This window comes from Periplaneta americana, chromosome 6 (assembly GCF_040183065.1).
Source record: "Periplaneta americana isolate PAMFEO1 chromosome 6, P.americana_PAMFEO1_priV1, whole genome shotgun sequence".
NCBI lineage: Eukaryota > Metazoa > Arthropoda > Insecta > Blattodea > Blattidae > Periplaneta > Periplaneta americana.
The window spans coordinates 80802112-80830068 of NC_091122.1; the positions used below are offsets into that span (position 1 = coordinate 80802112).

The 27957-nt window shown below is 35.3% G+C and overlaps 1 protein-coding gene across 5 annotated transcripts in view; it reads left to right on the top strand.

Annotated features, from left to right (window-relative positions):
• LOC138701460 (E3 ubiquitin-protein ligase SHPRH) overlaps positions 1-27957 on the top strand; it is a 444559-nt gene that overhangs the window by 54886 nt on the left and 361716 nt on the right. For 4 of the 5 annotated variants that reach the window (XM_069828349.1, XM_069828345.1, XM_069828347.1 and 1 more), the window contains exon 2: positions 20682-20870. In XM_069828349.1, coding sequence (XP_069684450.1) covers positions 20682-20870 — 189 coding nt within the window. Of the gene's footprint in view, positions 1-20681; positions 20871-26319; positions 27937-27957 lie in introns of those variants that run through there. The other variant, XM_069828350.1, reaches the window with a different exon arrangement.

The following is a 27957-nucleotide window of genomic DNA, read 5'->3' on the forward strand; positions in this document are numbered from 1 at the left end:
TCCCTGCGCTAGATATCCCCCTGCACACCACCCCTGAACTCCCTTACAGCCTACATGATCCGTTTACCTTTCCATGTAGGCCTCACTGCAGTCCCTCAACATTGGTTCACGAGTTACCATGAGCCCAGTGAAGCGCCCACTGTGCATAGTGCTACATCAAAATTACCTTATAATCACGGGGTCCAAATTCGGTGGCAGCCCACAGCCAACTCTATATCAGTGCAGGCCCAAAACCTAGGAAACGGAGATGAAGGTGAAAGAGGAGAAATGTAATTATGATGGTGAAATGAATCCGAGGTCCAACGCTGAATGTTACTCAGCAATTCTGCTTTGATAGATTAAGGAGAAACCTCGGAAAAAAACCTCAACCAGGTAACTTGCCCCAACCATGGCACCGGTGATTCATTTAGCTGGTATGTGAGACGAATTTCTTTTTGTGTTCTACAGAAGGATACATATTGATTTACTTTTGTTCACATTGATTTTAATTTGACTTGTCCAGTTTTCAATAACATCAAGATAGTTTTGCAAGGTGGCGATATAAGATTTATCACTAATTTTTCTATATATTATACAGTCGTCTGGGAATAACCTTGCCTGGGAAGTGGTATTTGTATTTATATCCTACAATAATTTTCAGTAAATATTTTGCAAGGAGACGCTATTATACATTTAATTTTCCTTCTGAGACCAGTGAAATATATGTCAATTTTGTTAGAAAAGTGCATGTATATTGAACTGTAAAAGAAAAACTCTCAGAAATTATGTCAGAAACAAAGAAAGGAACCCTCCAAATGTGTGAGATAATTAATTTAATAATGTTATTACCAGAACTTGAAAAAAGCAGTCGTCTGTAATAGGTGGAAAAAAAAAAGAAACTTTTTAATCGTATTTCTGTAGTTTGACAATGCTGACTATTCAAATTTTTTGCCTGACAGGTGAGCCACCATAAAATCGTTAAATTCCTAGTTATTACTGAAACCAAATGTGTCTCTACTATCAAGAGTCCATTTTATTTCTGCTTGTTAAGATCTCATTCGTAGCCTAGTTACCTCTTTGAATTTTGGTGCTACATCCAGTGGAATTAGTTTATTAATATTCGTTCTCTTTATACATTTATATTATATGACTATCTTCATAATACATCTCATCAGCAGTGCTTGATAAAGAGTTAAATTATTCGGGTAATGTGAGTAGGCCCTACATTATGTGTTTTGAGTTCAGATTTAATAAGCTTCCATGCTGCGTTCTATTTCTTTTGTCATGTTTCTATAGCAGGAATATTAAATAGGAATTCCTTAAAACACATTTATATTCACTCCTATAGAAAGATATATTTCTTCAGATTTGGTTACTTTATAAATTGTATGTTGGTGCAGGAACTCTCTTTTTCATATTTAATAATTTGGCATGTCAATAAATATGCTGAGGCTTCTGTCTCTCTGAATTACTCTTTTTGAGACTGACTGGAAACATATTCCAATTTATATATATAAAAAAAACAATTAAACATCCTCAGAATTTAAAGCATAACAATTCCCGAAAAAATCATCCTATATTAAATTAAGATAAAAATTATTCATCCTATCGTCTGTAACAATACATTTATGAACCTAATAAACTGAGAAATAATTTACACCCAACAGATTTATTTTAAAATGACCTGCAGTTAACATCTTGAATTTCGATTTTTTAAGGTACAATAAAATTTCATCAAGTTTCAAAAAGAGTAATTCCATTTTTCAAACAGGGGGACGATAAATACTTAAAGGATTAATGCTAAACTCGGAAAACTTATTGATACAACTTAATTTCATATTCTGTACTACTGGCGCAGCGAGGAGGGGTTTTAGGGATAAACGTCCCTCCTCCTCCAGAGCCGCCCAGAAAAAAAAAAAAGGAAACACCATTGAAGTTCTGCAACATTATAATACAGACTTCCGGTAATACACAATCTGTTCACAATAATGGCAACTCTCCCTGTATCTACTCGTACTCCTGAAAGGTCATTTTCGACACTAAGAAATCGTACCTGAGAAACACCACAGGAGAGGAGAGCCTAAATGAATTGGCTCTCGTGTACATAATATGTACGGAATTAAAATTTGGAGCGAGTCTTAATGGGAGTCTAACTGTATTCATTCATTCGTAGTGTTCTACCCAAGGACAGGTCTTTCCCTGCAAACCCAGTTTTCTCCTAATATTTCCTATTTTCTGCCTTTCTCTTCGTCTCATATGATCCATTTTAATGTCATCTATCATCTGATATCTTCTTCTGCTCTGAACTCTTCTTCCATTCACCATTCCTTCTAGTGCATCCTTCACTAGACAGTTTCTTCTCAGCCAGTGACCCAGCCAATTCCTTTTTCTTTTCCTGTAGGCAACAATTTCGACCTACTGTCTACAATTAGCATATATAGGGAGGCTCTTGTTTACTTAACATGGGCAGTGTGTTGTAAGCAAAACTTGCGCAATAAGGGTGCTCCAAATTTTATTTCCTTGTCTATACATGAGAAAGTTTCTGTGAATTAAATTGTTCTGATCAAGGAACTAGCTAAGAAACACAGAAGGTTGAAATACACCATGTCACACAAGAAAATGGCCATTGATCATTTAGTCGCACTTTTTTTGTTATTATTTCAGCATATAAATATTTCCCATTTCATTGTATGATAACTCTGTAATGAAAATTTAAATGTGTGATATCCCGTGCTCCTTAAGCATTGTATACTGGTACTTGATACCTCGTTCGAAGTGTCCTATTGTTCATACTGATTCAAGATGAATAGTTTCTCACGTATTTGTCTATTCTACTTTTCTTTTTATTGTCCTTCCCATTTCTATTTCTCGCATTTTAGTAGGTATATGTTTTTACTTTAATACATATGACCATGAAGATATTTGGATATGTGTTACAAAATTCTTGCTGCAGACGATTGTGGTAACGTTCTGCCACATCTGTAGTTTGTACATTTCGAAATTGTCGTGCTTCAGCCCATAATTGAGGAGTGTTTTTGCAAAAGTCGATAGATGCAGAAATCAAGATTTTTACAGAAATTACACTAAGTGACAGGATCTATCGAGTTTTGAAAAAACCTGGAAGGTTTGGTAGTCTCTACATACGGTATGAATCAAGTTTTAGTAAATCTGATTTCATAGATCAATTCCGGAGGTAGAAAACATACGATATCCATATGTAATTCACTTTATAAAATTTCTGCATCTATCGACTTTTGCAAAAACGCTCCTCAATTCAGCAAGGGAGGTTGATTTTTCAATGTAGTTTTTCAGAATACAATGAGAATATTCAAAACATTCACTAATAAGAGGGGCCTCTGATATTAGCTCTGCAAGAAATCTGATACTTCTGATGCTTGTAAATAAGAAAAAACAAAATTTTAAAATTTTTAACCACTTTCAAATTTCAGATGTTTTGTTTCGTAGCTGCTGGTTTGGTAAACTGTTTCCTTTAATTTTTCAGACCAAAAACTGTCCTAAGTGAAATTTACACTCTGTAATCTTAACTCTGGGAATATTTATTTTGGCAACATTCTGTGAAGCTATTTCATAATCTAACAAGAACTTTGAAATTATTAAATGCTAAGTACTTACCTGAATGAAACTAGCGCTGATGTGGTTCCAATGATTTCTGAAGTGGAAACCGTTCAATTTATAAGGATTTTTTTTTTTGTGGATATGCAGTTGATCGTATATGCAAGGTGTAACAAAAGCCTAAACTAACCAACCCTAACTTGTTACTGATTCATATATGCAAGGTGTATAAGCAGAGAATGAAGGGAACTACCTCAGCACTAGTTTAGCCCTGAATTATATAAAGAACTTCAAGTATAAGTATTGTCTCAAAGGTGTCTGTGTAACAGACTATTCGTTCAGAATGTCCACCTATGATTATGTTAACTGCAGAAAAAGTAAGACATATTGTCGTGATATGAAGTTACTCAGCTTTTCAATAAAGGACAAGGAGAGGCTAAACAAAAATAGTTTTTGAATTCAGCCTTATAAAATTGAACGATTTTCACTTCAGAAATCACCGTAACTGCCTCAGTACTAATTTCACTAATTTAAGACCAGTATAAAGGAAATTTGATGATAGTGAGAAAGAAATTCATAAGAAAATAGTCAGGAGGGATTGAGCTTGCCTACTAGGAATCGTTACAAACAACTATTCTATTTCACTTGACTAACGATTTGTAGAGAGCGGAATAGCTGCATTATATAAAAGATCGAAATTAATACGTTTATGGGAACAGATATAAATGTGTCTGGAAAAATAACAGAATTATACTGCCTCAGCAGAGAAACCGAACAGGGTATTGTAAATCTGCTGAAAATTAGAAAATTGTGTAAAAACAGGCTTCTGTATGCTACAATTTAGCGACACGTCAAAGTCACATTGTAACATAATCTCACATTAAAGTGAGAAAGGAATTCGCAGATATGGCATGAAATAGCCCTCTAGGTAAAGTATTACTCCATGGAGCTTCCAAGTACTCTGCCATCTAGCGTTGGTTATTGAAAGTTCACTTCTCGACTTTGGTGATGCATAGCATCTGTTATTTTCCACATGCTACCGTTTCTAGCATGGGGATGGTCAGTCTGTTATATTGTGATCAGGGATGTAATGTAAGTGATCGTAGTTATTTACTGAATTTTTTCGTCATTGACATAGTTTAGGTTTAGTTAGGTTAGACTATATTATCTTAGGAATGTTAAGTTATTATAAATTGAAATTGTAAAGAAAACTCCTTTTGGAATTTAAAGCTTTAATAAGCAGAAAACCAATACAGGTTGCTACAACAAACAAACACGTTACTGTGACACCTAGTAATTCATTTTTACTACATTCTTCCCCTCTTTGATGTTACTTGCTAACATAGTCATCCAGTTACTTAAGTGGTATTCTTGTCTGATTAGATCGACGAAGCTGCTGCTGTTATAGACCATTATCACGTTATTTTCGTCCATGTCTTAAAGAGATGCTGTTCTGTTCATCATTGACATACTCTGTGTGTTCTTCTGTGAGATCCCGCTCTTTGTTGTCATTCTCATGTAGTAACATAGATGGCGATTCCTGGGCGCATGGAGCTAACTGCCTTGTAGATACAATATCTTCTCTACCATCCGAGTAGCAGACATGAGCATACTCAGGGTTCGCTTCTAGAAGTTCTACCTCATCAACCAAAGGGCAATATTTTGTAGGACGCTTATTATATTTTAACACTGGTCCAAGTGTTGTTAGTCATGTTGGTAGAGAAAACCATAAGATGATCTTCCGGAATGAATAAACATACGTTCTTGGGGAGTCTGGTTAGTTGCAGTGCACAACAATGATCTAATTGAATGAAGGGCATCCAGGAGAATTGTCTTCCACTGTGATACTTCTAACTTTCTGTCTCTCAAAGTTAAGAAAATAGTTTTCCATATCTCATCTTGCTCATTGCCTTGAGGCTTAGACGGAATAGTGCTATTAGATGTTATACCATGACTTTCAATTCATATGACATAAGGGATTACCCCTGTCTGAATGGATGTAAGAGGGCATACCAAATATGGAAAAAAGTTGTTCGTAAACATTTAATTACTGTCGAAGAGTTCATATCTGAGCAAGGAAATGTGAAGGGCTATCTAGAATATTCAACCACAACTATTAGAATGTATCGATTTCTAGTAGTTGAAGGGATTGGTTCCTTGAAGTCTATATTTAATTGCTCAAAGGGTGGTGTTGCCTTTTTAAATTTTCCATTGTGTCTGAAAAATCTAGGTTTAAGTTCTGCACATACATTGCACGATGCAGTTACTTTCTTAATATCATCAAGCGAGTACAGTAAGTTTTTACTTCTTATCTAGTGATAAAGACGAGTTATTCTGAGATGGCAGAGTGCTTGATGTAATGATCTTAGTTTGTCTAGAGCAGGTCTGCAGAACTGTAGCTCTTGAGAGTGACTGCTATACTCCAGTTTCTTACCCCACCCACTTTTTCTACCAGTGCAGTCATAACGTTCTAATTATGCTTGGCTGCATTAACATTCATTCGCGACGGCAGGTGTACAATACGCTATCAAGAATTACAAATGAACAAATAATAAAAATTTTTAGGAACATACCTTTAGAAAATAAGAGAAAAATGAATGAGGAAAATAAATAAATTAAAAGACATGTAAAATAAATTTTAAAATGTATGTGTGCATATAATGTAAAAAGGTCTCCCTATGTATATAGTGTCGTATTACTAGTAAAGCCGATTAAATCCACTTTTCGTGTAAAATAAGTTGAGTACAGTCCCCGACTTGTCTTTCCATGCTTTGTATTTTACTAAAATGAAATAAGTCCGAAATGTTGCTTGCAGGTAACAAACCAATTACTTTATTTGAAGAATTTATTGTGATTTTTCGTGCATTAATAAAGTTTTAATTCCTGTTTTTACAAAACTTGTATTACTGGTCTTAACTGATTTTACTAGTAATAGAACGATAAATAAATTGTATGTTGATAAGTGAGTGTTAGCTATATGACTGGATGTCAATGCTGTCATTCAACATTGTAACGCACTCCAGCCAAATAAATAAATAAATGAATGAATGAATAAATAAATAAATACATAAGTAAATAAGTAAGAAAGTAAATAAATAAATAAGTAAATAAGTAAAAAAATACATAAGTAAGTAAATAAGTAGGCCTAAATAAGTAAATAAGTAGGCCTAAATAAGTAAATAAGTAAGTAAGTAAATAAGTAAATAAACAAATAAACAAACAAATAATACGCGTACTGCAGTTTAAAGAGAACTGGAACATGGCAAAATCTAAACCTGTGAAGGAATACTACTTCCAAAGGAAATGGGAATATGATTATTTCATTGTTGAAGACGAAATAATTGCTTGTTTACTGTGTCCCATCCAATTTATTTCCACTCGTCATTTCAATATTAAACCACATTTCAACAAAGTCCATATTAAGAATTATGGAATGCACAGACTTTCGGGTAAGTTCATTATTACGAACTGTATATTGATTATATATTTGTATACTGTAAAATTAAGGACGTCACTCATTGTGTTCATTTTGAATTGAAAAATTAATAGTGACTTTCAAGGTTCATTACTTAAATGCTATAAATTTATGTTTCCGTCGGTGATGATAGGAGGAGAGTTTTCGAAAACCTAAAACAGGTTAGGTGCAAAGAAATCTCAAAGAAACTACGACAGGAAATCTAGCATAATTGTAAACCTTGAAACAAGATAATGCATTATAAAAACAATGAATTTATTACAATCCTTTTTGAAAATTACATGCCGCCACTGATGGACCTTTGACAAGAGAAGGTAAATAACCCTACGTGATCATCCCCAATAGAAGTGGAGTGAGGCTGACGTCATATTTCCCGTCCTTACGAGTTCTACAGGGCTGGTCTAGAGGCATTTCTGTAGCAGAGCATATCGTCGGTTTCTTGGTAAAAGTGACCAAGTCACATTCCAAGGCTTCCAAGCATTATGAAAATTTAAGACATAATTTTATATTAAAAACTAATAATATAGCACATTTACGTTCAAAACAACTTATTAAGTACAGTTATCTTTGGATAATTATTGGGGAACATCAGTGCGGTTTTCGGCGTAATAGATCGACTATTGATCAGATTTTTTGTATTCGACAGATAATGGAGAAAAAATGGGAGTATAAGGGTACAGTACATCAGTTATTCATAGATTTCAAAAAGGCATATGACTCGGTTAAGAGGGAAGTATTATATGATATTCTTATTGAATTTGGTATTCCCAAGAAACTAGTTCGATTAATTAAAATGTGTCTCAGTGAAACATACAGCAGAGTCCGTATAGGTCAGTTTCTATCTGATGCTTTTCCAATTCACTGCGGGCTAAAGCAGGGAGATGCACTATCACCTTTACTTTTTAACTTCGCTCTAGAATATGCCATTAGGAAAGTTCAGGATAACAGGCAGGGTTTGGAATTGAACAGGTTAAATCAGCTTCTTGTCTATGCAGATGAGTGAATATGTTAGGAGAAAATACACAAACGATTAGGGAAAACATGGAAATTTTACTTGAAGCAAGTAAAGCGATCGGTTTGGAAGTAAATCCCGAAAAGACGAAGTATATGATTATGTCTCGTGACCAGAATATTGTACGAAATGGAAATATAAAAATTGGAGATATATCCTTCGAAGAGGTGGAAAAATTCAAATATCTTGGAGCAACAGTAACAAATATAAATGACACTCGGGAAGAAATTAAACGCAGAATAAATATGGGAAATGCCTGTTATTATTCGGTTGAGAAGCTTTTGTCATCTAGTCTTCTGTCAAAAAATCTGAAAGTTAGAATTTATAAAACAGTTATATTACCGGCTGTTCTGTATGGTTGTGAAACTTGGACGCTCACTTTGAGAGAGGAACAGAGATTAAGGGTGTTTGAGAATAAGGTTCTTAGGAAAATATTTGGGGCTAAGAGGGATGAAGTTACAGGAGAATGGAAAAAGTTACACAACGGAGAGCTTCACGCATTGTATTCTTCACCTGACATAATTAGGAACATAAAATCCAGACGTATGAGATGGACAGGACATGTAGCATGTATGGGCGAATCCAGAAATGCATATAGAGTGTTAGTTGGGAGGCCGGAGGGAAAAAGACCTTTAGGGAGGCCGAGACGTAGATGGGAGGATAATATTAAAATGGATTTGAGGGAGGTGGGGTATGATGATAGAGATTGGATTAATCTTGCACAGGATAGGGACCGATGGCGGGCTTATGTGAGGGCGGCAATGAACCTTCGGGTTCCTTAAATGCCATTTGTAAGTAAGTTATCTTTGGATAGATCAATAAACCTTTAAATGTCTTTTTCCCTACTATTTTGCATTTTGGACTTGGTCACTTTAACCAAGAAACCGACGATATATGGGAGAATGCATCAGCAACTGCATTTTCTCGCCCAGGCCAGTAAAATATATCATATTTGAGCCCTTCAGTAAAATAGTGGGCCATGTCCATAATGTCACATTTCGAGAAAACAGCATTTGTTTACATAAATTGTTTTATATCATAATTATAAATCAGCATACGTACTATAAGTACTTTATTAGTTGCAAAAGAGAGTGAGTAACATAAAAATGTAATTGTAAATAAAAATGCTTTTGATTGGTCGTAGTGGTACAAAATTACTGTTCTTGTAATTGCTAAATGGCAAAACTTCAGGAGAACATTGGTCCATGTCCAGTTTATTCATGTCTAACTCCACACATGTGGAGTAACGGTTAGCGCGTCTGGCCGCGAAACCAGGTGGCCTGGGTTTGAATCTCGGTTGAGGTTTTTTCCCCAAGGTTTTCCCTGAACCCAATATGAGCAAATGCTGGGTAACTTTCGGTGCTGGACCCTGGATTCATTTCACCGGCATTATCACCATCTCATTCAGACGCTAAATAACCTAAGATGTTGATAAAGCATCGTATAATACTTACTTACTGGTGCGCCGCACACGGGTACTCTCTCTCTTTATCTAATCGTCTAAACTTGTTAGATGGAAAATAAGACAATTAAATAATAAACTAACCCTGCCATGAATCGTTATGATCAGGATGGTAATCTGGGTGTCGAGGTATTCAAGTGATAACACACACTCACTATAAAACACAACTATTTATTAGAACATGCAAAATAAATCCGTAGCACTTAACATATCGTGTAAAAGTGTGGCGTAGACCAAAACCAGCTAATTTACCTTACGTAGGTAGTTGTTTCCCCACGCTGGCATCCATCTTGTAAAACAACCTTGACATAACCATCACTCAGCACACACATACCCGTTACATACAGATTGGTCACCCCTCAGACGTCACACAACAATGGGTGCCTTCGTCGTGGATTCCATACTGTTTAAATTCGTTCTACTGCAAAAACTTGATTAAACATAAACCAAAACCAACTCACTGAACTGATAATGTATAGAGGCAGGCTTTTAGGTATATCACAACTAGTAAAACGATCCGCCAAAAATACAAATACCGACCAGTATTTCATCAGAGTTGACTGAACACAAATCAGTCAGGAAAATGATAGCAGCTCAAACTAATGAGTACGTCCCAAAACTCGCCGCTAGTTTCCACCAGAATACCTTCTACAATTCACCCGCTGGTTCCCACACTCCGAGTACTATGCAGCTTCTGGTAGACTTATCGAACCCAGTTCCATCCCCGGCCTACGTAGCAACTCGTACTCTTCACAACACTCTCACTTCCCATCACACCTCAAACCTTAGTGAGTCCTTCCACTGGACTAATATCTTCTGTGATACTTCACAGGATCCCACAACACGGTGTACAATACAACTCCTGGTAAACTTATCGAACCCAGTTCGATCCCCGGCCTACGTAGGAGCTTGTACCCTGTTACACGTCTGACCTACATGAGCCCAACCACTAGACTAACGCTACTTTCCAAGATGAAACTCGCTTCACAGACCAAATCTAAATCACGCCATCGTCTCGACCAATCAGCAAGCGCTATTATAAAATAATTAATTCTCCCCGGATCAAATAATGACTGGCCCCCCGGGCTCAACTCATCATAGGTAATAGGAACATAAACAGAGCAAAAAAAGAAAGTTGAGAGAAAAGCCATCTACGAGAAGTAAGAAGAACTAGATCAGAAAGAAAAAACTACGAGCCATCTATGAAGAGTTAGAATAATTAAAACTAACAGAGAAAATATGAAGATAGAAAAATCTAAAAGAAATAGAAAGGAAAAGAAAGATGTGCCGAAATATAAACGGCAGACTGGCTTTTAAGGAACCCGGGGGTTCATTGCCGCCCTCACATAAGCCCGCCATTGGTCCCTATCCTGAGCAAGATTAATCCAGTCTCTACCATCATATCCCACCTCCCTCAAATCCATTTTAATATTATCTTCCCACCTACGTCTCAGCCTCCCCAAAGGTCTTTTTCCCTCCGGCCTCCCAACTAACACTCTATATGCATTTCTGGATTCGCCCATACATGCTACATGTCCTGTCCATCTCATACGTCTGGATTTTATGTTCCTAATTATGTCAGGTGAAGAATACAATGCGTGAAGCTCTCCGTTGTGTAACTTTTTCCATTCTCCTGTAACTTCATCCCTCTTAGCCCCAAATATTTTCCTAAGAACCTTATTCTCAAACACCCTTAATCTCTGTTCCTCTCTCAAAGTGAGCATCCAAGTTTCACAACCATACAGAACAGCCGGTAATATAACTGTTTTATAAATTCTAACTTTCAGATTTTTTGACAGAAGACTAGATGACAAAAGCTTCTCAACTGAATAATAACAGGCATTTCCCATATTTATTCTGCGTTTAATTTCTTCCCGAGTGTCATTTATATTTGTTACTGTTGCTCCAAGATATTTGAATTTTTCCACCTCTTCGAAAGATAAATCTCCAATTTTTATAGTTCTATTTCGTACAATATTCTGGTCACGAGACATAATCATATACTTCGTCTTTTCGGGATTTACTTCCAACCCTATCGCTTTACTTGCTTCAACTAGAATTTCCGCGTTTTCCGTAATCATTTGTGGATTTTCTCCTAGCATATTCACGTCATCCGCATAGGCAAGAAGCTGATGTAACCCATTCAACTCCAAACCCTGTCTATTATCCTGAACTTTCCTAATGGCATATTCTAGAGCGAAGTTAAAAAGTAAAGGTGATAGTGCATCTCCCTGCTTTAGCCCGCAGTGAATTGGAAAAGCATCAGATAGGAACTGGCCTATACGGACTCTGATATAAGTTTCATTAAGACACATTTTAATTAATCGAACTAGTTTCTTGGGAATACTAAATTCAATAAGAGTATTATATAAAACTTCTCTCTTAACCGAGTCATATGCCTTTTTGAAATCTATGAATAACTGATGTACTGTACCCTTATACTCCCATTTTTTCTCCAATATCTGTCGAGGACAAAAAATCTGATCAATAGTCGATATATTACGCCTAAAACCACACTGATGATCCCCAATAATTTCATCTACATATGGAGTTAATCTTCTCAAAAGGATATTCGACAAAATTTTGTATGACGTCAACAAAAGTGATATTCCTCGAAAGTTACTACAGTTAGTCTTGTCCCCCTTTTTAAAAATAGGTACGATTATGGACTCCTTCCATAGTTCTGGTACAATTTCCTTTTCCCAAATTGCAAGTAGAAGTTTATAAATTTCTCTAGATAATGCCCTTCCACCCTCTTGTATTAATTCTGCTGGAATTTGATCAATACCTGGAGACTTGTACTTTTTCAGATTTTCTATCGCAATTTCGACTTCAGAAAGTGTGGGTTCCGGTATGAATGGCTCAGCAGTTTGTATTTGAATTTCGTCCTGATCATTTCTAGGCTATTTGGCCTATGTATATTTAGTACCGGTAGTTGCCCAAAATAGTTTTTCCATCTGTTCAGGATTGAATGAGAGTCTGCAAATAAGTCACCATTCTCATCCTTGATCACGTTTACCCTTGCCTGATATCCGTTTTTAAATTCCTTTATACCCTTATATAAATCTCGAATGTTTTTATTCTTACTATTTGTTTCTACCTCATTCAGTTTTTCCTTCAAGTAATCTCTCTTTTTGTTCCTAAGTGTACGACTTGCTTCCCATCTTTCATTGAAATAATTGTCTCTATTCTCCACAATTGGATCCTGTAAGAATTTCAATTTTACCTGTTTCCTTCTATCTACTACAATGGAACAATCTTCATCAAACCATGGTTTCTTTTTCTTAGTTTCATGATAACCTATGCTCTGCTCAGCTGCAATTTTGATATTAGCTTGGATATTGTCCCACACGCTATTAACATCTAACTCTTCCTCAGCTTCGTTAGCAGTTGGTAAAGCAGCAAACCTATTTGAAATTTCGACCTGATAACGTTCTTTTGCTACTAATGTTACCCCTCCTGTTCTATAGAGACTAGTTACGTTCCATGTACCAAATCTTATAACCTTTTTCCTTTGCTGTGGTCGTGCCGGAGAATCAGTCCCATTCCGAGGCTGACTGTTAGGTTTCGTAACAAGCTGTTTTTTTTTTACGGTGATGGGTATCGTATAATAACCTACTAAAATAAAAAAAAAAATAATTCATCCACTGTTCACAGCATACAACTTTCATTACATAACATAGCACAACACTAACTAAATCACATTTCCTTTGCACTAAACACTTTAGGCATTGGTTTTATCATCATCCTGCTGCTCTTCAGAAATAAAAATCTCATTTTCATTATCTCCATTCTGGGATGTAAGATTATGGAAAAAGCTGTGATGCACTGATGGTATATAAGGAAGAAGTTGCTTGAGATCCTTCAATTTAGCTTCAGTGAGTTCTCTTCCTTCTGGATATAAAATAACTGGACCAACACCACTTGTGGATGAAAGGGGAACTTTCTTTCTTCTTGAAAAGTCCATAGTCTTCCAACTTTCTAAGTCATTTAATGAGTACTTGAATTTCATCATCATTGGGTCTCTATATTCTATACGCAGGTCTTGAAAAGTCCACAGCCTTCCAACTTTCTAAGTCATTTAATGAGTACTTGAATTTCATCATCATTGGGTCTCTATATTCTATACGCAGACACTGAATGTGTATCCATTTAACCTGTTGTCCATCACCAGTCTTATGTCTGTTAACAACAACGTCTTTCACCTTATCAGCAACTGACAGAAAATCGTTTTTCTGCATTTTCATAATGTTGAATGGTTTATTTTTCTTTGCTTTTGATACCAATGCCATCCAATGGTGAGGAATGTGGCGAGCTCTTTCAATCACACCAAACTCGGCATCATTTGACAGAAAACTGTGACCTTTTCTCTCAAATCTTTATTCAAAACTTCTAACTCCTTTACTGATAAGAAAACATTCTACCATAGCCATCTTGAAGTTTGCGATTTTGGCCTCCGCAACTGTCAGAATATGTTACAATAACTTTCATACCATTCTTTAACCTTTCCTGACAATACTTCATTACACATGAACCAATTTCATCTGGTCCTCTTGAAGCCATTGCTTCATGCCACGTAAACATTGTACTCAAATATATATGTTGTATTATAGCATTATATACTTACTCTTATCACTTCCAGAATCACTTAAATAAGTAAAATGTACTTCAGAATCCACCATTTCAATCAGCTGTTGGACATGGCTCACTATATTACTAAACAAAATATTTCTACTTCTTAGAAGTACACAAATATGGCAGCAGATAGCAGGGAAATTCACATTTCTGGCATAATCCATTTTTTTACTGATACATATGCTCTTGAGCTTTCAGAAGATGTACATATCTTGAAATGCACCAAAAGTGGACATGGCCCACTTTTTTACTGAAGGGCTTATTTATAACATGACAATTCAAGTTGCCATTGCTTAATCTTCTCATTCTTTATCCTGTCCTTTGTATAATTATTATTATTATTATTATTATTATTATTATTATTATTATTATTATTATTATTATTATAAAAAGGTAAAAGGTAAAGGTATCCCCGTAACATGCCGTGAAGGCACTTGGGGGGCATGGAGGTAGAGCCCCATTCTTTCCATGACCTCGGCACTATAATGAGGTGGTGTAGTCGGCACCACGCTCTGGCCGCCTTTTACCCCCGGGAAAGACCGGTACTCAATTTTATAGGAGGCTGAATGAACCTCGGGGCCGTTCTGAAAGTTTGGCAACGAGAAAAATCCTGTCACCACCTGGGATCGAACCCCGGACCTTCCAGTCCACAGCCAGCTGCTCTACCAACTGAGCTACCCGGCCACCTATTATTATTATTATTATTATTATTATTATTATTATTATTATTATTAAACATGAACTTAACTGATTTATGGTCGGTTATCAGCTTAAAATAACGACCTATGAGGCAGTGTCTCCATTTATGCAAGGCCTCAACGGTAGCATAGGCTTCTTTTTCGACAGTGGAGTGTCTCTGTTCGGTTTTAGAAAGAGTTCTAGAGAAGAAAACTGCTGGTCTTCCTGACTGTGACAAAGTCGTTCCAATAGAAAAATCAGAGGCATTCATTTCGACTGTAAATGGGGGGTTTTCGTCAATAGAAATTCTTCTTTTGGACATTTAAAAGCAAGTGCAGCATCCTGAGTCATAGAAAAAGTTTTACATTGAATAAGAAGTCGTACCTTTTCGGAAAATTTGGTTATCCACACTGAATAATGTGCAAACATTCCCACCACACGTTGTAAAGTGAGACTGTCACCAGGTTGAGGTAAATTTAACAGAGGGCAAACTAAATCTTTCAGCATCTGGCTTGATAGTTTTATTCTTGGTTGTATAGCTTAATAAATTGATACGTCTAGTAGAGAAGATAGATTTATTCTCATTCAGTGTGAGTTGAAATTTTTCTGCTGCTTTGAGCAAACATTGTAAATTAATATCATGTTCTTCCTGAGTAAGTCCACATATTGTTATATCGTCTAAGTACGAAAATGTGTCTTAGATTTTCTGATTCAATATTAGCATCAATAGCTCTTTGGAAACACCATTACACCAAAGGAAATTCAACAAAACTGATATAATCAATCCACATGCCTCGAAAGGGAAGAATGTAGTAAAAATGAATTACAAGGTGTCATAGTAACATGTTTGTTTGTTTGTTTGTTTGTTTGTTGTAGCAACCTATATTGGTTTCTCCAGCAAATAGGGATTATAAAGAATGGACACTGAGCGAATTTTCCTGTGTATTGTTTCTCTGTGCGCCGGCATTTAGTTCCACTTTCAAGCACTAGAAGTTAGAGTAATCGAGCATACGCTAAGATAATATCTGACTGTGGAGTGTCTCAATACTGAGTATAGAGTTGAGACACAGGATCCAAACATCACCTACTTTATTGCATAATCCAGTAACACTTTGCTTCAAATAAATTCAAGTGAACAGCTTTTCCTTATTTCCTTATTTCTCAGTGACAAACTAGTTGTAATAATAATTTTTTATATTTAAGATATAATAAATTATATTGTAAAATAATATAATACATTATAAAATTATGTATCAAATTCGTTTAATATTTGTATATAATATAATATAGGTATATGGTTTTACTTCTCATAAGAATTTTGTTTTTCCATTTTCACTGCTATCAAATTATTACATATTTTAATTGTTGTCTCAACTCTCAACTCTCAACTCTATTTTTAACTAGAAAATTACATTAGAGTCTAGACATTACAGTTAATGACGGATTTATTATTTTATGGATTCAATTTATTTTATTTGAGTACATAATGTACTTAGATGTATTAATTATGTGTTATATTTCTGCTGTGTCAACTGCTAGCTGGTGTGATGTCAGCGCCAACTCTAGGGAGAAAGCAGAATCTCAAGCTCTAGCTGGCTTGAAGGTCATTGAAATCAGTCTGGCTACATCAAAGGTACCGATGCAAAGTGTCCATACTTAGTTACCTATACGCTGGTTTCTCTCTCTCTCTCTCTCTCTCTCCTGTTATTTATACTAGCTTTAACATTTTTGATCATATCACGAGTTAATCTTTTGGTTGAAATCCGAAGGTCTGTGTACTATTGTTGAAACTGGTCCTATTCTTGTGAACTAGATGACGACTGTATATGTATTACTGATTTGTTATTAATATGATTTCGGTAATGAATGAGACCAGTAATATTCAGGGATGTTGTGGCCCGAATTTCCTGGCATTTGCCTTACGGTTGAGGAAAAATCCAGAAAAACCTCAACCAGGAAATTCAACCTGACTGGGAATCGAACCTTAGCTCTCTGCGTAAGAGACCAGCATGCTGACCCCTACGTCACAGAGGTGGTCTGTATTGGTTTTCTGCTTATTAAAAAAAAAAAAAAAACACCTTTTAGAATTTAAGGCTTTAATAAGAAGAAAACCAATACATGTTGCTGCAACAAACAAACACATTACTGTGACACCTAGTAATTCATTTTTACTATAAAAATGTAACTTTGAATTTTTTATTTTTATTTTTTTGAGAATTTTTTGCGTTTTGAATTTACTTGCAAAAATTGGGAGTTTTTAGATTTTTTTTCAATGTATTCCAAATTTAACATTTTCTGCTCATTTTTTCTTAGTGTTTCAATTTTTGGGGCAATTTTTGGAATATATTTTTCTCGAACCAGTTATTGGACCTTTCTTCTATGAAGAGACAATAAACAGTGAAAGATACATATGCCTTACTTTTGGGACTATTGTGTGAAGAACTGACATATGAACGGTTAACGGGGAAAATAATCCTTGCACAATTGAACAACTGAAGATAACATTCGTGACACAATTAGACAAATCAGTGCAGTGGAACTCATGAATGTGAACGATGTTTTTGTTTATGGTGATGTGAACTCTGTACAGAGCAAAATGATCAACACTTCCAGCAGCTATTGTCATGAGGGGGACTACAAAATTCTGTAATTAATATGACATATAATAATTGTTAAATATAAAATTATGGTTAGTAGTATGCATGTAAATTTTAATGTGAAGCGCCGTGAGTTTAAAGGCCCAGTTGCCAGTGGTCGCTCAAGCACCGTGCCACCCAGTGACCGAAGAATAAACTGGTACTTACCGGTGGAATGCTCTGTAGAAGAAATTGATATGAAATTCCTACACAATTTATTAAATAGCCAATTAAGTTAAGTAGTCATGTGTTGTCCAAGTAAACAATACAATAAAACATTAGGTCTAATATAAATCATGCTAAAATATACCTGTTCTTGCTGTAACAACTTATGATAACAATATTGACATCTTTCAGAAAAGAGAGAAATAAAAATTTGAAATAAACTTATTATCTCTACAAGCATCTCATTCAGTGTGCAATTAATTGTCTGGTTCGGAGAGTTATATTATATAGCACGGATGGGTATTTACTGGTTCACAAACTGGAAATGCTTTGAAACTTTTCTCCAACACCGAGAGATGGGGCTGTGATTTACAGTGCTGGTCTCTTCGTTTCACTCCTATACTGTACAAGTCAAGATAATTGAGGAGGTCAGGTTCAGACGGGTATAAGTGCACTTTAGTTACTTTTGAGAAAATGTGATTGAAAATGTTTAGCTTTCGTAAATTCCTTGAAGTTTTAATTTTAATTTAAAAACATATTATTTTGCACTGATATTAATTCAAGCTGAAAATTGTGAAGCAAATCACTTTTCTAGTTTTTGAAATAGACTCAATCTGAAAGATTGAAACATGTCTGACATTACTATGCCTGGACTGTGTAATTATTTTAAAATCTTGTAACTATTCCGAACATTTTTCCGGATACTTCCACCACTCAAGTTTCATGAATTCCAAAAATCATCTACAACGTCTGACTTGTCAACCGCAAATTCCATCATGACCAGACAAAGAAACTCAAATGCCACATTTCCATACTAACGCTCTGGATGGTGCAGTATCAATAAATAATTACTTCTTAAACTAATTTTGAAACTGATGTTTCCAAATATCAACACAGAAAAGGAATTTTTTTCATTTTAAACACTGAATGTTCATGGTTGGTCATTGTATTGCCTTTCAAGATAATCATTGAGTATAATATTGTAATTTCGTTTTTATATAACTTACACTTATACAGTTTCCTGTTTGTTTTAAATTTAATTTTAAATTTTGGAATAGCTATATAATTTTCTTGTAGCTGTTTATTTGTTATAATGATACTCTGTTGTATACAGCGTATGAAGTATTGGGAGGGGGGCGCCTATGTAAAGAATTACTTGTTGTGTGATACATTACTGATATCATCATTTACAATTAACTTCACCCAGATATGTAAATTAGATACTTATTTTATTATTTTATCCTTAATAACAATTTTTACTCTCTATTGATTTTGAGTCTGAGATTTTCATATATTTTTGACAAATTTTATTTAATTCATTAACGACTTTCTGTAGTTCATCCTCAGATTTAGCAAATATAATTTGATCATTGGCATATAAGAAGAGTTTGGGTTTTATTTAGTCTATTGTTAAGTTGAATGTCACTATTTATTGTTTGTTTACATTCTTTAACATTTTTGTTGATATAGATATTACGTAAATAAATTAGGTGATAGTCTGCATACCTGTTTGACTCCCTTATTAATGTTAATTGGTTCTAATAAGTGACACAATTTTATTGTGTAATTCTGTGAGAATAGAAAAATTAAGAGAAGATAAAAGACTTTTAACAAAAATTTCTTGAGACAAAGGTCTTAAGTTCGAAAAGCTGTACATAGCTAAATTATACACATATGTTGGTGTAAAATTAGGCATTTAAGTCATGTGACGAAATGGTGCAAGTGTTCCAAGTAGCAGAGATATTTTATCGTGACAAGTCATTTTATTTTATTTCTTTTTAGTGATAATACTGGAATTGAACAGAAGTGAATGCTTGGTAACCTCAATATTTTGAATGAATTCGTTTATTCTTCATAAGCATTTTGGTTCATGTCTTCAACAAGTGTTTTGCAATTCTTTTTAATGCCATCTTCGTGGTGCCGAACTTTTATCACTTTCTATTAGTTAATTTTGGTTGTATATATATCTGTATATGTTTTTTTCACTGTAGATGATACGTTCTCTAAAGAATTCATATCTGGACTGTTACCAGTCTATGGCCATACAGAAGGATTGAGTTCCTGCATATAATTCTGACCTTTTTGGATACATTTTCCCCAGAACCGCACTTTTGCTATCAGTACCGAAATTTGCCCAATTTTCCTTTTTTTTGTAAGAAATAGTACTATGATTCTAAATACTAGAATTTTGAGTAAATGGTTGCAACAATTAAAACATAAATTACTACATATACAGGGTGATATATGAGGATTTACCGTCCTTTACGGAGCTTATTTCTGAAGACATTTTGAGCAAAAAAAGTCATATAAACATAGTTCCTGTTCTCAGTATTTTCAGAGTTACACTAATTTAAAGTTGTTTGTAAAATACGTTTTTTCTTTAGTTTGAAGGTAAAAGAATAATATAAATAGAGAATGAACCATTCAGAAGTATCATTTCTTTAATTGGCAAGTATTATGAAGCTAAAAATGTGCTGTGAACTCCTTAGTTGCTTCGTACAGTCATCTTTTTCTATTTTTAACTAGAAAATTACATTATTCTTATGCACTTATCACAACAATTATTACAAATCACACAACTTCCACCGACTTAATTATTTGCAGTTCAATTTACAGTCTTGGAGAGTTTAACAACACATTTTAAAAAATGTCGCTGTCTGCTTGAGTACACTTGGCCACACGCTTGTGAATGGCACTCGTCATGCTACGTAACTGCATCTTTGATTTTTGTAGCGCTCGCATTGGCTGCTGACTGCACATGACCAAGATCACGCGTTCACAGCAATACGTTCCAATAACGAAACGTAACTTTGTAAATATTGAGAATAGGACCCATGTTTAAATGACATTTTTTGCTTAGAATGTCTTCGGAAATAAGCTCGTAAAGGACAGTAAATTATCGTGAATCACTCTGTATATTGTGGCAAGAACTTTAAACAGTGCTAGAAACTAGGAACAAGAACTTAGTAACTGCACAGAAAAATGATTTCTTTAAAGTTATGTAATATTGGTTGCCACTTATACCTGCGTAATTCTAAATATTGTTATTTTTCTTTCTTTTTTCAGGTTTATCTCTTCGTTGTTTTGTATTAACATTTGAAGGCTTCTCTGAAGATACAAATAATTTAAAAATTAATGTTCTCTTTCGTGAAACATATTGCCGTGGTCCATTGGCACACTGGGAAATAAAACAGAGGAGTACAAATAATGACTTTCAGGCTGTCATGTCGCATTTTTATGACATTGCAACACCAGGTTAGTTTATTATTATTATTATTATTATTATTATTATTATTATTATTATTATTATTTTCATTCATTCATTCATTCATTCATTCATTCAGTGTTCTGCCCAAGAGCAGGTCTTTCACAGCATACCTAGCATTCTCCAAACCTTCCTATTTTTTGCCTTCCTCTTTGTCTCCTCATATGATCCATATAACTTAATTCATCTATCATCTGATATGTTCTCCTGTTCACCATTCCTTTCAGTGCATTATTATTATTATTATTATTATTATTATTATTATTATTATTATTATTATTATTGTTGTTGTTGTTGTGTCGTTGTACCGCCCTGCTAATTTAAGGGATAAATTGAGATGGTCATACATAACAATTGTAAGTTCATAGCAAGTTTTACGCACAACATCATTATTGAAGATTCGCGACAGATTGTTACTTGCCAGTAAGTAATGCGATTCTAATATCCGGCCCAGAACAGACTTAAGGCGACTGTGGCTGTGGACGCTGCAGACTGACCTTGTGACATCTCCTACCATGTTTCAGTAGCACTTATTTTCCTATGTGCATCATTCTTATTCACATGACCCAATAGCCAGTCGTCAAGTCCAAAAAACACAGATGCAGCCACCTCTCCAAGAGAAGTCTAGATGATGAGTTGCCTGTGTTCACAAGTATTAAAGTGAATTTATATTCTTTAAAAAATTATGACACAAGAAACTTTCAACTCCATTGAAGAGGAGCAGCTCATTGAAGAGGTATTTAAGTATCCTGCTCTTTACAATCCGCCATGTTTGGAGTACAAAAATGCGATTGTAAGAGAAAGGATGTGGGTAGATATTCGAGAAGTATTAAATCTGGTAAGTTTTAAAATTATTATTATTATTATTATTATTATTATTATTATTATTATTACTGTTATTTATCCAGATAATAAGTAAATACATTATTGTGATATTTCAATAAGTAGCATATATACATAAAAATTAAGTTCCTATTCAAATCAATACAGTGATACAGCATTTTAGATTTTTTAATTTTGCCAGTTTACACTGCCGTTTTCACTACTAAAATAGTCGGCAAATCTGCTCCTTACTTGAATACCCTCAACATGAGCGTAACCTCCCATCCCTGCCAGAGAAATCATATTTTCCAATGGAAACGTGTACATAACATCATCAAATATCCTAGGATTACTTTTCAGTAAGCATCACGAAGTGGATTATGCAAACAACAGCACAGTAATATAATTTTATCCACTGTTTCGGGCTTTACATTTATTGGTGTGTAAAAAATTCGGAAAGTCTGACAATAAATTCCAACACATTTTCGATAACTCTTCTTACATGGTTCAATCTATAATTGAAAATTGCTTTTTTTGGGGTCTTCAACAACTTGCTTCTTTGAAAAGGTTTTAAAACATGAGAATCTAAATGGAAAACCTTATCACCAACTATTAATTATGTGGGGTAACATAATTTGTTTTGAATTCGGAAGCACCTTTGTAGGTGGAAAATTGAAAGTATCGTTATATATTTGCCGGCCAATTGGAGATTAAAAAAAAAAATACCCGAATCTCCTTCTTTACTGTAAGCACCTATGTCGACAACCAGAAATTTGTAATTTTCATCTACTAAAGCTAGTAAAACTATGGAGAAAAAAGATTTATAGTTGAAATAGAGGGATCCACTTCTGTCAGGGAACATTATTTTGACATGCTTCCCATCAATGGCAGCAATCAAGTTATGGAAATTCCACTTTTTTCTAAAATTCTTCAGCTTTAGCTTCGAAGTTTATCATTGAGGTAGGTGAAAAGTAAACAGGAGTCAATTTCTTCTAGATGGCATCTAGAACATGAGGTACAAATACGCTAATATAAGAATGCGAAATGTGAAAGATGAACATCAAAGACTTGTAGGACTTCCCTGTAGCCAAAAACGTGAAACAAATAAAGAACTGCGTGGTATTTCTAACAGACAAATTTGAATTGTATTCTCAACTCTACTCTTATAATTTCCATCTTTACAGTTGAAAATGAATATTTTTCATTTTTTTGGGGGGGGGGGAGGCCTGCGTGTAAAAAACTCTGGAGAGGAATACGAGACAATTATGCTAAAAAAGTGCACAAAAAACAACTGGATCCACAGCTATTTGTATAACTCTTACAAGGAACCTGCTGTTTTATTGCTTGGGCTTTTTGGACATTAGTAGAGACTGAAAGGAGATGAATGTAATTTGAACAAATGTAAACTTTTTAGTAATTATCATTCCCTTTTCTTTGTGATTCTCTATATGTTTTCTTTATGTTTCAGACTCATATAAAACGAACCGGAAAGCTACGTTCCTCCTCTCCGCAGTGAATATCAATCTTATATCAACGACGACCCAGTCCAAAATGAGAGTTGAATAGATAAAGACACTCTTCAGCCCCAAGATTTGAATCAAACTACTGCCAATTCTGCACTAAACATAGATGAAAATAATGAGTCCCAGACTGAAACTCCACGAAATCTAACAAAAATTGTCTCACCAAGGAAAAAAAGCAAGGTTTCAATTTCCTCAGCTATTCTTAGCAATCAAGAGAAATAATTCTGCTAGAGAACAAGTGCTCCAAGAGTTGCTGAACACAAGTTACCAATCAGAAAAACAGGAGTACAAGATTGATATATTTTTCAAAAGTAACGCAATGCCAGTAAAAAGATTTTCTACTCGAGTATTCGCCATTCTGAAATCCAAAATTTTTAACTTAGTGTCTGAGACTGAAATAAGACTGCTAGAACCAATGCCATCATTATCTGCACCAACAATGTCTGGACGCTCCTCCAGTGTCCTACGCCATTCCGTACAGTAGTCAGTGTGTGCCAGCAGCAGACAATGTTGAAACAATGTGTGGGAACTTTGATCATAATTTCAATCCTACAGATTAAATTTTGTATTTTCAAGTAATGATTTGTAACTTTTTCCTTGTTTCTTAATTACTAATTACTATAATTAAATTCATTGTTCCTTTAATAGATTTTTCATAATCTAACAAATAAAATCGCAGGCAATAATGACACTATTTCGAAGAAAATCAAACTTTTGTTAGCAAGTTACATAAATTAATGTTCTATTTTTCTACAAGTTTTTAATAAACATTATTACTTTAGCTGCACTTATCTGTTTATTTAACAAATGAACCTACCTCAGTGTAACTGCAAGTTTCTCAAATGATGTGATTGGTTTCTGAACTCAGTTGTACAGCTGACTCTGAATATCATCTTGAATTAAATTGAGTACTTGGTGAAACTGATATCTAGTGAGCCGAAAAAATTCCTTGAATCAGATTTCATTGTCAATCAAATGTTGTAATAAGGGCTGAATACTATCCTTCTTCCGTCCTCCTTGTGAACATAGGCGCTTCCGATTTTCTGTTATTTTGTGCCAGTAACAACATTAGTAAGTTGTTTTCTTCCTCAAAAGAGTCCAGTAAAAATTGTAAATGTTTTCATTTTCTTTCCATAATTGAAACAGAAAATTTTAAGAAGAAAGAAACACTTCTTTGAAATCAATTAGGAGTAGAATACTGTATGCGACTATATAGTGAAGAGTTAAGGACTGATGCAACAGTCTTCTTCCTTGGAAAACAGCCCACGCGAAATGGATGTTGATGATTTTCGGCAGCGTCCATAGATGCAGTCGTCTGTGCCAGGCAACACTTGTAGGAAAATGTACCTTTACGTCGCCAGGCCTTTTGCATACAGAGAAAGTGCAGATTCGCTATTTGCAACAGGTTTTGCTGACGTCTGACACCCTTATCTGCCACGAGTCAAGTAGCACGTACATAAGGTCGGGAATACGTGGACACGCTGCAGCAGTAACACAGCATTACATGTAATGTGCGGAATAAATTGTGCACTCTTAAACAAGTGGTGCACACGATATGAACCATCTGAGTAGTACGCAAGCCTCAAACATCTTTCTAGTTCCATTCTATCTTGCACTTTTTGCTATTGTGCTTTGATAGTAATAGGATACATTTTCAACAGAAAGAAACATAGATCTATGAAATTGCATAAGAAGCGGCTAGGAGTAATTTGTTAAGTGCTATAAACTTTCAAGAAATCAGCTGCCAGTATGAAAACCTTAGGATTACTCCAATGATTTCCACCAATTCTGGAGAATTATTACTGAAAATTGGGCTCAACTTTAAGAAATCAGCCACCAATATGCGAGAACCAATCTCAAGTCAAGATAGGACAGTATTTATTGTATTAAACTCAATTCATCATTTGAAGAATGTTATTGTGTAATTAACAAAGTATGTAAAACACTTTTTTTGGTTGACTGTACATGTCAATATTCCAGGTTCACATTGACTTTACAATTCTTGGTTACAGGGGATTCGTTTACAAGCCTTCAATACCTTTTGTGAATTTCAAACAGGTTATCGCAGAAATAATCCCAGAAGTTTGCCCAGCAATTCTCAGCGCATTAAAGAAAAATATCAAGATCAGTTAAATTATAGTACCAACATAATATGCTCCTTTAATGGGGATATTTTAATTGCAATACAAATAATGAAACATTGAGAGAGTTACAATTAAAAAATTCGAAATATCACATCAAGAGAAATCAGTAACATTTCGTAGTCACATTGTAATAAAGAAACATGTACAATAAAACTACAAACATTTTCTTTTTCGAGTAATCAAAATTTGATTGCAAAATGATGTTTTTAATTTAAGTGTACAGTCAGAACGAGTATTTTAAATCAGCCAAAAAAAATTATTTTAAAGTAAAACATAGGAATGCAAAATATATACAACAAATATTACAAAAATTGTTATTCAATTCATTAAAAATAATAAGAAGAAAAAAAAAACAAGATATTAAACGTGCTGGTTTTGACTATCAGAGTAGCCTATGTGATGAACATTCTGGGAACGGAGTTTTGGCTGGATGATGTTGAAGAGAGCCAAGAGAGTTTATTTCAAATCTTGAAGTGACAGGGTGTAGTGTAGTAAGAATGGAATTGGAGATTTTGTTGTTGAAAGGTCTGATCGAGAAGACTCTTGAGTAGAGGATGTTGTGGTGGTTGGTTGAGTAAGTTGTCTAAGATAACCCATTTGGGAAGAAGACATCAATTGAAGGTGCAGATGAATGAAAACATACTTGCAAATCTAGCTTTCAGATAAAGCTCCCTGTGAAGCAGACTTGAATAATTTCAAGGAAAAATTGTTCCGGGGCCAGGTATCAATCCCGGACCTTTGGCTCAACGCACCAATGCTCTACCGATTGAGCTACCCAGGAACTTCACCCGACACCATTTGTGTGCACTTGATGTGGATTTCTGGCATTTTGTCAGCCCACTCGAAGTGTGTAGATATAAAGGAAAAATTGAGACAGTGTCGGATGAAGTTCCTGGCTAGCTAAGTCGGTAGAGCGTTGGTGCATTGAATCAAAGGTCCCGGGATCGTTATCCGACCCCAGAACAATTTTTTCTTGAAATTATGAAAACGTTCTTGTCATAGTAAGTTGATATTTCAAAGAAATTTCGTTTTGCTTTCACTTGAATGTTATTAATAGCTTGCTGAATCCCTATCTTAGTAGTCACACAATATGCTATCATTTTTTATGAAAGGGAAGCACAAAATGATTTGACTTCACATTGTTCAACAGTGGACTTTAACCTCCCAGAAGTCATCGGCATGGTTCAGGCAGTAACGAAATCCGAAATTGCGCTCAAGCATGGATTCGATTCCCGCTTTGGCTGATCACCTGATTGTGTTTTTCCGAGGTTTTCCTCAATCATAAGACGAATGTCAGGTAATCTATGGCGAATCCTCGACATCTCGTTAATTGCCAACTCACTATCACAAATTTCATCGACGCTAAATAACCTAGTAGTTGATAGAACGTCGTAAAAGTAACCAATTAAAAAAACTTAACGTCCCAGCAGAGGCTTGCATAATTCCAACAGCGGTTGCTAGTAATTCTGTACTATAGGCATCCGACAAGGAAAACTCAATGCGCAGAAACCAGCGGGCTTGACTGTCTCGCGCAGATGACGTATGCTTCCATTCCCAGCATGCTCTCATGCCTACTGCAGGGGGGTAAAAGGGTATAGCATGGGCGCCGCGAGGAGTCCGAGCTGAGTTTTGCTTGTAGGATACCAATATCATCCTGCTTTTTTGCTCGTTTTGAAGCGTGTTCACTGGCATGTTCCGTTGTTTTTATTGTAATACCAATATCACCAGGATAACATAAGATAATTTATGAGGTCCAATCTACTTCAGACCACCCCATGCTTGAGATGTGCGTGCTTGACGAGAAAAACGGCAACGAACCCGTCCACACGGCGGCAGTGAATTCCTTTGTGTTCACGAGAAAAACCGACAGGGAACGGATCGCTATGCAGCATTTAAGGTGTGCACATTCTTGCCGCAGCGTGTGTTTGAAATCGCATACAAACGAGCGAACGAAGCCTCGAATTCTGTTCAACCCTTGTTGCATTACTGCTGCGGTGTATTCCCGGCTTAATTAGAACGCCTCATAGCCCTCGCTTGCTTTGAGAGCTAGAGAAAACACCATACTGACAGTAGGGAATCCATCATTTACCTCTGTGTTAAAATAACGCGAATTAAGTGTATATATCGAGAGTAAGACTGACACAAATGTAATATATCACGGTAGTAGCCATGCTTTTTCCTGCGACATGGACAACGTCATGATGCTACCAATGTTATTAAAACCGAAGATTTCGTGTATGTGGTACCTAAGAGATTACGTCCATTTTCGGCTTTTCCCCTTCAACATTTTCTAGAGCTCCTTCAGTGGGGTAGCATAACCCGGAGCAAGACAAGTGGCCAAGAGCCTTGGAGCTCACATATTCAATTTTTTATTGCCCAATCCCTTTGTGAGGACGTGTTTTGCGTACCTTTTAAAGTTCTCCTCCCATTTCCCCTCTCTTTCAATTCAAAATAGACGACATTGCAGTTGTTGCAAGAGCACAAGGCGAGCCAGAAGCATGTAAGTCAACCAACAGAAGCCGGGTCAATGGCGTCCACCATCACCAACATAAGAACTTTCGACTTATGTAAGTCATAATATTTTATCT